Source organism: Aplidium turbinatum, chromosome 3 (genome assembly GCF_918807975.1).
Source record: "Aplidium turbinatum chromosome 3, kaAplTurb1.1, whole genome shotgun sequence".
Classification (NCBI taxonomy): Eukaryota; Metazoa; Chordata; class Ascidiacea; order Aplousobranchia; family Polyclinidae; genus Aplidium; species Aplidium turbinatum.
This window is the reverse complement of record NC_137474.1, coordinates 24571351-24584824: the sequence shown is the minus strand read 5'-3', so window position 1 is coordinate 24584824 and position 13474 is coordinate 24571351. Positions and strand designations below refer to the sequence as shown.

Here is a 13474-nt window from a genome sequence, read left to right as displayed (position 1 = left end):
TTTTATTCCTTTCTGCACGATTTCAACGTTTAACGATGTAAAAACGGCAATTATAATTAGGCTACGGTACCCGATAATTCCCTTTAAAAAATAAAATTTCAAAAACTCGCCGAATAGGGCACTCGCCGAAAAAGGCTCTCGCCGAATAGGGAACTTGCCGAATCGGACTAGCCGAATCGGACTCGCCGAAACGGGTCATTCCGCTGAATATATACAGTATATACTGTGAGTGTACTACAACTGGTTGTCTGTGTCTTTTTCTATTTCATGCACATTAGAAAAAATAAATTTTTTGATGTTTGAAGCTTGGGTCATAAGCTGAGTTTTTTTTTTTCGCTGAGACTTTTCGGTCATTTGTCCGAAATCACTTGAAAAAATTTGGTCATTTTTTATTTATTTCGGTCATTTTTAGTCATATATAGTCAATTGACTATATTTTTTTTCGGACATTTTGCTAAAAAATCGGTCAATGACTGATAAATGACCGAAAAAAAAACCCAGGTCATGAGGTGTTCATAAAACTCAGATTTGGGTCACGCTCAAAAAAGCTTGAGAACCACTGTTTTAAATGCAAAATCTATCCAAATGAGTAACCTAGCTGTTGCAAACTAACATATACCGGTATCTCAATGCAAGCTTAATATGGTAGGTTAATATTTTACAATACAATTTGCTCGTTATAATTAGAAAATGGGTGTTCTTTTTTAGTTAGTTTTTGATTCGAAAAGCATTCCGAATGCCACTCCTTGAAAAAATCCTGCGTACACCACGGCCTGCAGTGTTACCATCAAGCACCTAATAAAATAAACTTTACTGGAAATACATTAGCACCTAAATGACCAGGCGTCGCACCTAAATATCTTTACGCCACATTATGCACAGCTATTTGGCAAGCACCTAACTGCTTGCACCTAAGAGATGTGCTATGAAAACTAGCTTGTTGAAAAACTAAAATTCCAGTTCTGCAAAAAAAAGAAACAAATAGCCTATAACCCACCTTTAATTTTTGTTAACGATTTTGTGAATAATATTTTTGAGCGTTTTGCACAACATAACCTACTAAAGCATTTATAATATTCAAGCTACTGTATTATAATTGCTTGCATCCATGGTATATACAATTATACATGTTGCTAGGAGCTAATATTAGATCTAGGCTTTTGAAGCATTGATTGTAAGTCTAAGTGTAAAGCAGGTTTTAGTTGTTTTTTTTCAAATTTTTCTAATTTCAAATTTGTTTTACTTTTTAGATGAAGTAAATTTAATTAAGTGTATTGTTTAATACAAAACCAAAAGCACTTTGACTTGTTTCAAGTTCCCGGTGTTGTTTTGTTGTCTTCAATAAAGTCATCTACACAAATTTCCATTCATGGTATAGTTTTCACAGACTACATTGCATGTGAATAATTGTGGGAAACTTCATTCTTGGCCAAGGAAAGCTTTTTAGTGAGCTTAGTCCTGATAGTTTTGTCACTTGTAGAGGCTTTGAACCACTGATGCTAGCTCAGTTACTTAGAATCCATGAGTGACATGTTCGCTTTTTGGGTCTTTCTGCTCATATAACATTTTTTTAAATTATTCATTGAAATTAAAATAAGTAATAGCCTAGTAATTTGAAAAAGACCAAGCATTTTTAATCAATTCAGTTACATCCATTTTCGGCTACATCAATGTGCAAAAGCATCAAAGTGTAAAACTGAAATGAAACTTTTTGTTGTTGCTTTCCTCCATGAAGGCAAAATACAAGCAACCAAATGAATGGATCTAAATGTATTGTACAGTATGCCAACAGCCACTCATTCTGTATGGAGATTTATGCTCAGTGCTCACGTTTCTTTTCACTTGGTGATATTCATCTGGTTGGAATTCATCAACTCTAACACTAAAAAAAGGCTTTTGAGGGTATTTGTTGTTAAACTGATATTGTTGTAGGGCCAAAACCAGAGTGGAGGTGGTCGAAGTGGACCTGGTGATGGTAAGAAGGGAGATAAAGGTAAAGAAAAGAAAAAGTATGAACGCCCACTCCCCACTCGGGTTGGAAAGAGGAGGAAGAAGGCTAAAGGACCAGATGCAGCTAATAAACTCCCTAGCGGTTTGTATTTGTGCAAGTAAAAGTTGAATATGAATTTTGAATCAACCTCATCCCTTTTGATATTTGGTAGTTGACAGAAAACCCATCATCCTACTTTTTAGTACACTAGCAATTTCCTTTGCAGTATAATGTCTCGAATTACTTGTATGTTTGCATAATTTTGACGTATGACTTAATGCCGTGGCACAAAAACGCAATACTCGAATGCTGCGATACACAAATGATGCAAGATTGGAATAATGCAATACCCAATGCCACACGGAATGGCCCGTTTCGGTGAGTCCGATTCGGTGAGTCCGATCCCTTTTCGGTGATTTTTTCAATTTTTTTTGTTTAAATTATCGGGTACCGTAGCCTAATTATCATGGCCGTTTTAGAGTTAGGGGTTAGAGGTTAGGAACTCACCGAATCGGACTCACCGAATAGTAGCAGACCCAATGCCACAAGACACAAGTGACGCCACTCTTTGTTATTTTTTGTGAATGTTGTTGAGGCTGTGCTGCTCAGAGGTATCGCTTGCAATCTTGCATAGTTAGTGCAGCAAATTTATGCGAGTTATTTCAATAGTTGGTGCCATGATATTGTCAAAATTTGCGTTTATTCGAGTACAGCTTTTTTTAGACTCCTGCTAACGCAATTTTATGTGGTGCGCACTGCGCAGTGATGACAGTTCATATCTTCAGAATATTGCCGTCTTTAGAAAAAAAGAGATTCTTTCTTTAATTGCAAGACTTGGGGAAAATAGCTTTTTCAAAATACTTTTCTGTTTCTACGAGCTAATTAAGAAATAATGGTGGCAATAATATAGTAGTAGTAGTCCAGTTTTAATGCGGTGATGTCCCCGTTACCAAGGGTAGCCGGATTCACCTCCAAATGCCGCAATCGCCTTCACACTCTGCCTCCACATCGATCTGTCTAACGTGTCCTCTCTTGTCAAGCCCACCTTGCTGCTTTCCTCCTCAACTTGCTTTTTCCACGTTTTCTTAGGTCTTTCTTGTTTTCTACGACCCACCACTCTCAACTCCAGCGCTCTTCTCAAAACATCATCTTTATCTCTTCTCAAAACATGCCCATATCACCTCACTTCATTCGCTTTCGCCAACTTATCAACATTTTCATTCAACCCAAGCAAGTTCATAACTTCTTCAGCATTCCTTTTGTCCATCAGCTTCACACCGCACATTGCTCTCACCAGTCACCATCGCTCTCTCAGTTCTTCTTAAAATGGCCAATTTGTTTCCCCGTAAGCACCATGTGTCGTACAGCATTGCAGATCTCACACAACTAGTATAAATTCTTCCTATCATTTTCAACAAAAATCTTCTACCGCATAACAACTTTTGACACTCTCTGAATTTCACTCTTGACCAAACCTTACTCTTGCAGTCACTGCCGCTTCACAACCACCACTTGCATTCAATCTATCTTCTAGATAGCAAAAGGCGTTCACTGATCTAACTTCATCATTCAGCTTTTCAACACAGGACCAACCATTCTTTCTTCAATTTTCTTGCATCTTTCACATTCAAAACCATCTCCGGATCTGCATGTCACTCTCTTCATCTTTGCACATCTCCCATGCACCCACTTCCTTCATTTTGTACACTTAACAGAATTTGCCATCACTCTTCTTACAGTGTACACCACATGGGTCAACTTTGCTCATTGTGATTTCCCCTTCGTTCCACTTATTACGACCTTTGTTTTTTTGATGTTCACACGCAATCACGCATACCTTTAAATTGTTCAAAGCGACTCCATCCACATCTCAAATTTCACTTTCAGGTCAATGAATCTTCTCGTACACATTCGGTAATCACATCAATCACAATGGAAAAAATTAAAGGATAGAGGACAGAATCCTGGTGTACACCACCTTCACCAAAAACTCATCTGAGAGGGCAGATCCAACTCGAACTCTTGTCCTTGCACCGTCATACAGACTCATTATTGCTTGCACGAGTGCCCTTGGTATTTCTTTCTTTCTCATTGCCCATTCCATCACTCTTCTTGGAACTCTATCAAATGCCTTTTCCATGTCCACGAAGCACATGCACAAGTTCTTTCCCTTGTCGCGATATTCCTCTTGCAACCATCTGGAAATAAAAATAGCATCTGTCGTTCCCTTCCCAGGCATAAATCCACACTGCATCTGTGCATCTCGTCCAGCTTCACAACAGATCTTATTCTATTCTCCAACACCCTTTCCACTACCGGTACCTTCATTGCATGCTCCAACAGTTTTATTCTCATATATTACCCACAATCGAATACATCACTCTTTCCCTTGAAGATGGGCATCACCACGTTCGTCTTCCATTCACTTGGCATTCCTTTTCCATCTAACACACATTGGCTGATTTCCTGCATTGCTTTCAATCCTGTTTCTCTATTTGCTCGTATCATTTCCACAGTGGCTTCAGATAGTCCAGGAGCCTTCCTCGATTTAATTTTCATTGCTTGCGTCACTTCCTGTGATGTATTTGAACTGCTGTCTGGTCGAAGCATATGTGTGTGTGTGCCTTTGGTAGTTCTGTCGCACTGCTGGTTTCATTTCAATTGTTCATCTGAAGTCGTAGAGTAGTGAGCAGTGGCAGTTATTTTGCAGAGCAGTTTTGTTAAAGATTTTCATGTTAAGTTATAGCGTTTAATTCTGTAATAATTATGTTTATGATAGTTCAATTAATATTCTATTTGAATTTAGACATAGCAATGGTTCAATGAATTAAAACCTTCTTAAGGTCTATGAATATTAGACCTCCCCAATCCCCAGACTTTCTTTTGTTTTCTGCGATAAATTGTGACTTTTCTGCATGGGTTTTCAATGCTGATTTCAAAAATATGCCTAGTCGGGGTTTTGACGAAAAACTAAGTTACTCTTCACTCAAGCCAACCACCCGCTTGAATATAGGCTACGGTAGTGTAGTTATTATTTGACTTAACTAAAAGTAAACTGAGTCATGTTCAGAAACTTGAATAAAAATTTATTGATAAAGCTTTCGCCGACGCAAACCTGGACCAACAACAAATAAATGCCAAACACGTGCATTAAAAAAAAAAATATTTTTCTGTTTAATATAACATTTTGTGTGAAAAGCATTGCTGGATAAAGTAGCTTCACTCACTGTAAAGCCAACACTAACAACAAATAAATGCACGCGCATTAACAAAACAACATACTTTTCTGTTCAATATAACAATTCTATGTATCCGCATCAAATCGTTTGATATGCGTCTACACAACTGATATTAGTCCCACGGCAGACTTAACTTATCTGGGAGGGGGGGGGGTAATTTTTTGTTATTATTATGGTTAAAATCATCCATCGATCAGACTCCTTTATTCCGTTATACAACTGTAAATGCATTTTAATAGCAACATTTGTTGGAGCTGACTCAGCTGAAACCAATGCTGAACCAAATGACGTCAGTTGAAACAATCTGAAACCTTGAATGGCTGTTTTATAGTTTTTAGCCTTCATTATAATTTCAATCAATTGCCGTCTATGCTTGCAAACATACAAACATCCAATTGGTCATGGACACTGCATACAGGGTTTTAACTGTTTGAAGGTTGGGGGGGGGGCTGTCAATTCAACTTTTTTGCATCAACAGTTGTATCTCCAAAACCACTGAGGCTGCGACTATGAGATTTCTTGACTTTTCCTAACTTTCATTCACCTCTATTGAGCTGAAATTTTGAGCGAATAAAGGTTATAAATTGAGAGATATAAGGCATTTCTCAGCACATCCTCTGAAATATTTCATATTCTATTGTTCAAAATTTTCCCACCAGCTGGATGAAAGTAATTAATTTGGCCCATGTCTCGTTAATCCTAACTGCTTCACAGCGTGAAGGAAATTGACAGTATGCGTGGACTTTTGTTCTCATGGCAATGCATCTCGGTGCCAATGCATCTAGAGCGAGAATAGTTTTTCGCAGACAATTATGTCCTTTCAATCAAACAAAGCATAGGCTACAACGTTATTGCCTACTATAGAAGCTGCTCTGTAACATATTATGATTTTGGTTTCAAATCTTTCCTTTTGTCCGACACACTATCAAAAGCAGAAAAGGCGTCGATGTTCCCAAAGCTTCTCACATATACTTGTAAACATTTATTTCCAAGTCGACATGTAAAGATTTGAAATGCAATACGCTTCTCATTTGTGTAGGATAAACCAGAACATCACGCTTTTGTGAAAAGGACGATCGTTCCACCACGTTTATACGTGATGCAGCTTAGTTGAATCAATATAATTATTCGAGGCTTCTTGTACCAGGTTCACTGTCACTGATAAACTAAACCGCGATGCAGTACCTCGCAAAGCAATTGTAGCGTAACATTTCCATGTGCTATAACTCGTCATAAATTGTGAAAACTTGTGTATTTACTTGTCAAGTTGTCTCATGTGAAGTGATAATTACAACTTGCCTGAGTAGGCCTACAGCAAGGGACAATCAAAATAGATGAAACCGCATTCATGGTAATATAGACGTTTTGCAAACTGCTCTTTTCGTTTTCAATATAATAACAAGAATGACAGCTTATTTTCACTAAACATATAAACAAATATCAAAAATTATGAATGAACAGCGCATCTATATTTTTCGGTTTAGGTTCAACAATGCATTCTAGCCGTCAAAATGATGGAATATTTGGTAATTTTGTTGAGACATACCATTGCCCAATCGTTGAATTTACATCAGAGATAATTTTATTAGATAGATTATCAGTTTCATGCACATGGTTTCATTCAGCGTTATAATGTTGTTTTTCAAGCCACGTGGCGTTCATGGTCATAACGCAACATTGCAGAAACAGCCAATATTGATACCAGGTAGGCCTACTAATTATTACGCCGCTTTCGTCGAATCTACGTCGCTAAACGACGATATTGTGCAAACGCCTGTTGGATTTCCCTTCTACGTGTAGTTTATCATAAACGTGAAGCATTGCTCAAAAAGCTAATCTGAATCACCATAGATAACCATAGCATTCATATAGTTTCATCATCAGTAAATATGTAAAGTGCACTTCACAATTTTTAACAACGGTCTGACAATTTATTATATTGCAAAGTTTTGATTTATTCTCGATTTTTATAATTCTGTGTAACAGTTTTTTTCTAACTAGTTTCTATGGGACTAACAATTTGTTTCATTATACATTTTCTTTAGTATTTCAACGCCATTATTAAAAAAATTACGTCCTTTTCACTTTTAAATAAAACATGGCAAGGCAAGGATTCAGTGCTGAAGAAATATTGCAACATGTTTTACTGGATTCTGACGACGAAAGCCAGGTGGATGATTTGGAGGATTTATGGCACTCCGATTCAGATGAAGAAGCGGATTCTTCTCCGTCAACTTCCGCAACAGCGATTCCGATCGAGATTGACGACCAGTTACCTTCCATGGGCGATGTTCAACCGGAGTTTGCGCCATCAGGACGGATTATAACATCGAAAAGACTGGTGAACAGCATAGATTCCTATCTCGACATGAACAACTACGATGCTGTTGAGTTTTCCTGACACACTGAAGTCTTATACAACTTTTGTAGAAAAGCCAAAGAACAGACAAGAGGGCGGCGTCAGCATTACTTGGTCTAATGCGAGACCGGTGCACAATGGGAGAAGGGGCCGGGCTAACATTATATCTGGCCCGATTGGTGTTAGAGGAGAAGCCAAAGAAGCCAAGACCCCTCGGCAAGCATGGGAACTATTTTTTTCTTTAAACATTTTGAACATTATTGTTCAAGAAACCAATAGAAAAATTGCCACACTCATTTCTCAATTGCCAGAGAGAATTTTAGATGACAGCAGGTACTGCTATTTTGGCCCAACCAACAACGAGGAGATGCTGGCCTTTGTTGAATTGGAGTATTTTCGGGGGCTTTTAGGACAGGCTGGTCATTCCACGGATGTATTGTTCAATCAACTGCAAGGGCATCCCGTGTTTAGTGCAACAATGAGCAAGAACCGCTTTAAATTTTTATTTTCGAATATTTCGTTTGACGACCAAAATACTAGGCCGCAACGTTGGAAGAATGACCGGTTGGCCGCATTTCGAGTCGTTTTCGAAATGTTTAACGAAAACTGCGGCAAACATGTCATTCGAGGTGACTACTTGTCGTTGGACAAAACGCTATACCCCATGAGGACACAAATTGCCTTCAAGCAATATAATCCAAACAAGCCTGCGAAATATGGCCTTCTGTTCAAGTCGGTAAACGCCAGCAGATTCCCATACACATTTGCGGCATCGGTCTATTCAGGTAAACCGAAGGAAGAGCCATTTAATTTTTACGTTTGTGGAACAGAAGAACTGGTAAAAGGAATGGTGATGAGCCTGGAACAACACGGTGACCTTCAAGGTCGGAATATTTTGTATGACCGCTTTTACACCTCCATACCACTCGCGCAGTGGTTGCTTGACAGGGGTATAACGTCAGCTGGAACCCTCAACGCTATACGTAGAGGAATACCCCTGGAAGTGAAGCAAGTGAGTGGTAGGGAGAAATCTTCGTACGAAATTTATTGGCAGACGAGTGAGGCTGATCTCAGCCTACATTCTTATGTAGTAAAAACGAAGAACTCTGGCATGCGGAATGTGTTGATGTTGACGACCATGCAACCTCTATTGGGGATTACCAAGGATGACGGCAAAAAGAAGCCAGGCTTGTATAAGCTTTACGACTTCACAAAGGGTGGCACCGATATCATCGACCAAAGGATGGGTTGGTTCATTCACGTGCAAAGCGAAGTCCCCACGGTGGACAACTACTGCGTTTGCTTATTGAGAAGGTGCCAAAGCCACAAAAAATAAACTACCAAAAAACCGTGGCCAATGTCAATGCTGTGAAAAGCCTTTATGCCCTGCACATTCCATACGAGTATGTCAAGTTTGCTTTTGCGCAGAATAAACTATTTGAATGATTGCGGTTTTATAAACTTTGGCTTCAACCACAGCCTAAATAAAACGCGGAGCTCAATGAGAGATTTTCCTTTTTTCCTTTTATTAGACAGATAGCTATTTTTACGTTGATTCAACATATCAAGACGTTGAATACTTGTAAACATGTGCGGTTTTGCAATTAGATTGCTTATCAAAATCATCTATCCTTTTTTGTATAAAAAGTGGGTCATAAAACTAATCGTAATACTCGATGTAAAATTCAGCATTTTTATATGCTGAAACAGTATTGTATTCATATTTTATAAATCCATTTTCTATTTAGAAAATATCAATATAATGCGGTTTGAGCATAGCTGAATTTTAGCACGGATACAACGACTGATTTTATGACTTTTATACAAACAAGGACAGAAGAGAAGTAATCTAATTGCAAACCCGCGCATGTTTACATCGTCTTGCAATGTTGAATCCACGTCAAAATAATTGTATTAGCGTTGTATTCAATTTTTCGTATTATCGAACTGTAAATGTGCAGCCACTTGTAATTTCAATGTGCCTCATTGCATATTCTTAAATATTTCTGAACTTGTGTGTACATAACCTGACAGAACACAGGTTGCTTTACCATTGAATCAAGTTGAAAAACGTTGCTGCAAGAGCCTTGTGCCAATTGCTGCAGTCCGGTATTGCTGTAACCAAATCAAAATACTTATCAATATTTTGCTGCCAAACTGACATTTTTATCGCATAAACGCCCATTAGGCAAAAAAAAAAAAGGCAGCTAATTCTTTGTAAAGTATTTCTCCAGGTTCACAATGATTTGACGCATAATAAATACTACTTTGAATAAATCTAAATATTGTTTGGATTTTAGTGTGTGGCATATGAATCTTAGAGAGCTTATTGAATCCACAAGAAAATGACCCGAGGCATTACAGATTTTCCTTTTGATGAAAAGCGTTGTGACGTTCTGTTAATTAATGAACCGTAACTGTTTTATTTTGAATTTCTTTCTGACTTCTGTTTATGTAAAGCATCATCGACTTTATCGGGTAATGTTACTCCTAGTACTAGCCTTGTATGTAGCCGAGTTCACATTGAACTTACATTGAGAGACGCTGTTGCAACTACAATACATTGCATTTAAACCGCTTTTTTTGTTGCATGATCTTCCATTCGTTTCGTGGATTACATAATAGTATTTGATAAACGCCACCCTGCTTCTTCAGCTGGTCTACATTTGTTAATAAAGCGTAGGAGTTGCTGTTCTTGGAACCGAGGTCACAAGATCATAATCCAAATTGGTGTGACACGCGTTCAGAAATCTCATTACTGCATGTAATTGATGAAGCATTGTTCTTTTAGTCAAGAAGCGAGCTTTATTTTGAGCGTGGGAAAAGTTATTATTTTGCATGAAAAATATAGATTCAAATTGAGATTATGTAAAAAAAATTTAATCACAACATGGCAATGCATGTTCTTCATTACTCTACCAAAAAATAATGTGTAAACTCACGCTACAATTGCTTTAATCGCAAAATAATCCAAAAGTCATAAGTCACCTCAACATTTCAACGTCTATGAGCAGTTCTAAAATTCACATAGGTTTAATTTTCGGATATGCTCAGCGTGAATAATTTTACAAAGTGAATCCCAAAGTTTGAAGCCGTACCTTAAAAAATAACAGAGATATCACTCCTAAAGCATAAGAAGAATCGACAGCCCCCCCCCAAACTGAGCAAGACTCCAGAGAGCCCAACCTCGTAAGGGTTAAACCAGATTTCAAGTTTACTTTGCATGCTTAGCAATTTTTATTCAAGCAAAATGTATTTTTCAAACATTCACAATTGATGAAATGGCTGTTTCTTTTAATGTATATTTTATTTTATGGCATATCGTATATGTCGTAGTATAGTGGCGTAGCCAAGGGGAGGGGGGGGGTTACAACCCCCTCCCCCTTTGGCACGCGTGTGACATCACGATATTGAGAATAATGCTTTCAGTCTCTGTTTCTCTAAAATAAAGTTTTCCTAATTTTAAACGAAACTGCATTAAAAGAACGAGTTTTGCCAATACCAAACATTTAAATATCTCAGCCAGGAATTAGCAACAAGAAAACATAGAGACTTAGGTTTATTACCGAAAAATCCGAAGAAAACATGATCTTATCACCATTTTACAGGAATATTTATACCCACATTTTTGTTGAAAATGCTCCCAGAATGCACCAAATTCAAAGCAATTTTTCAAAATTTTCTGGGGGCTGCCCCCCAGACCCCCGCAGCTGGGTGTCGCATTTGGCGAAGACGCCGACGGGCTTCGCCCGCCGGCCTTAAAAACCCCCCCTTTCAAAATTCCTGGCTACGCTACTGTCGTAGTCTCATTGTTAATATCTGTTTTATCTTTTTCTTTCTGTTTAATTGATTTTCAAATTTTCTGGCCCCCCCCGAAAAAAACTCCTAGATCCGCGCCTGCTTCTGCAATAGCACATCCATTCTTCAACTCAACATACCCAGCAATATAAACCACTGCAATTAAAACCTCTTCTGAAACTTTCCCTTCCAAAGCACATAAGCTATCCAAAACTTCAAGCTCACTTTCTACAAGATCACGATTACAAGCGGCACAAGCATGACCTTCGGCAACATCAAACTTTAAATCTACTTGCAGTGAGAGCTTCGCGTGTTGAATTCTTACCTTTTCCAAAACTGACTGAGCAGTAATGAAATAGGTACCTCTAGACCCTTGTCGAAGTTTACTGAAGCACTTTTCTGATGGGTCTGTTGTAAACCAGCCAAAGATTACAAAATCATTTCCACATGAAAGTAAATACTTTGCTAGATCTACAAATCCATGGCATATATGATACAAGAAGTTGGCAGTATCTGCCGTTAACCGACGAATTCTGACTGAGCCAGTTTTCTTCATGTTTTCTGCCATGCTTGCAACATCTAGCAAAAACTGTAGCCTTGGGTCATCGGGTGACCGAATCACTGCCCTAGTTGGATCGTTAAATCTCACATCAGTACCAAGTCTTCTGACTAAGAATCTTCCATAATTTAATGAAAATTTTGATAAAATCTGCTGTACCTGCAACAGGAAGATGTTTCAGTTTCGGATGGGTTTGTAAAGCGGCGACAGTTTCATCACAAAATACCTGCAGACAGGTTGACACCTTTTGCCTCTCAATTGGTTTTGGAGAAACAGCCACATTTGTTAACTTCGAAAGCTTCAGTAGATGATTTGTTTCCATTTCATGTAACCGCTTTAGATCACTTCACTTTGCAACCTGACGCTTACCATCAAATTCAAATTCCAGCTCGCCACACTTTTCAGTGAGCCAGTTATTTCGAATACATTTCATAACATGAACATAATCATACAGCAAAAATGCTCCTTCATCTTTGAGCCATGGTTTCCCCTTAACCGTGTTAAGTTTCCTAAAACATTTTTGTTTGGTTTGATGCCCATCTGCAATAATTGCTAAAATGTTTCCACCAGACTGATTGATACATTGCAAAATAGGTTCACTTTGACTGATTAAAAAATCTGATGTCAAATTACTCACTGGTAGAACTTTTGCCAGGAACTCCGGACCACCAAACAAGCACTTTACCATCATCCCCAAAACAGTTTTTGCTAAGCATTCTGGATGATCTGCAGCTTTGCCGAATAGTGTGCCACCTTGGTATGTGATCATAGATTTAATATATACTTCATCCCACAACAAAACACAGTTACGTTGACGCGCAGGTAAACAATTTGAAACATTTTTTAAGAAAGCCAAATCAGTTATGTTATCCACTTTCAAAGTAATACGTGTCAGTGTACTAACACTCGGTAGCTTGTAATCTTCACGAAATCGGTTGTATAATGATCTTGACAATGCGAAATATTCAAATGCTCATAGTGACTGAATCTGGTGAATAAATAGCTTTCCCAACTTTCTCTTTTCCCGTGGCACTCAGTTGCTCAAAAATGATTTGGGTTTTGTGGTTTTACTCTTTATGTTTTAAAAATCAAATAATTTCATAGAGTAGACCAACGAGACCAAGAGTAGACCAACGATTGCAAGAAGTGATTCTGTTTGCTGAAAGTGTGGTAACTGTACATGAGGATCCACAGTGAAATGATTCATAGGTTAAATCACTTTTCATTTTTATTATGAAATGTGGTACACCTTGCGTCATTTTTTTTGACTGAATAATTTTACTTTCATCATCACTGTATACAAATAATTCTGAATCATGTAACTTCTTCTCAACCTCATTCAGTGGAAGCATATCAGCCTTTTCAAACTTTGCGATCTCATCTGGCAAAACACTTTGAACACTGACAGAAGATTGTGTTGTTTTTCTGCATTTGGGAGGAGGTGAGGACAAACAGCTTCTTGGAATATTGGGAAAGACACTTGGGGGTTCACTGGGGCGCAGTTTTCCACAACAAGCAACCATCTTGCA

General features: G+C 38.1%; 1 protein-coding gene across 1 annotated transcript in view; it reads left to right on the top strand.

The window, feature by feature from the left end:
• Positions 1–1248: 1248 nt before the first annotated feature.
• The window catches only part of LOC145767326 (26S proteasome regulatory subunit 4), a 73997-nt gene continuing 61771 nt past the window's right edge, over positions 1249–13474 (top strand). Inside the window, exons 1-2 of the mRNA XM_082579127.1 lie at positions 1249–1372; positions 1933–2092. Of these exons, the coding sequence (XP_082435253.1) occupies positions 1370–1372; positions 1933–2092 (163 nt within the window). The 5' untranslated portion in view covers positions 1249–1369. The remainder of the gene's footprint in view (positions 1373–1932; positions 2093–13474) is intronic.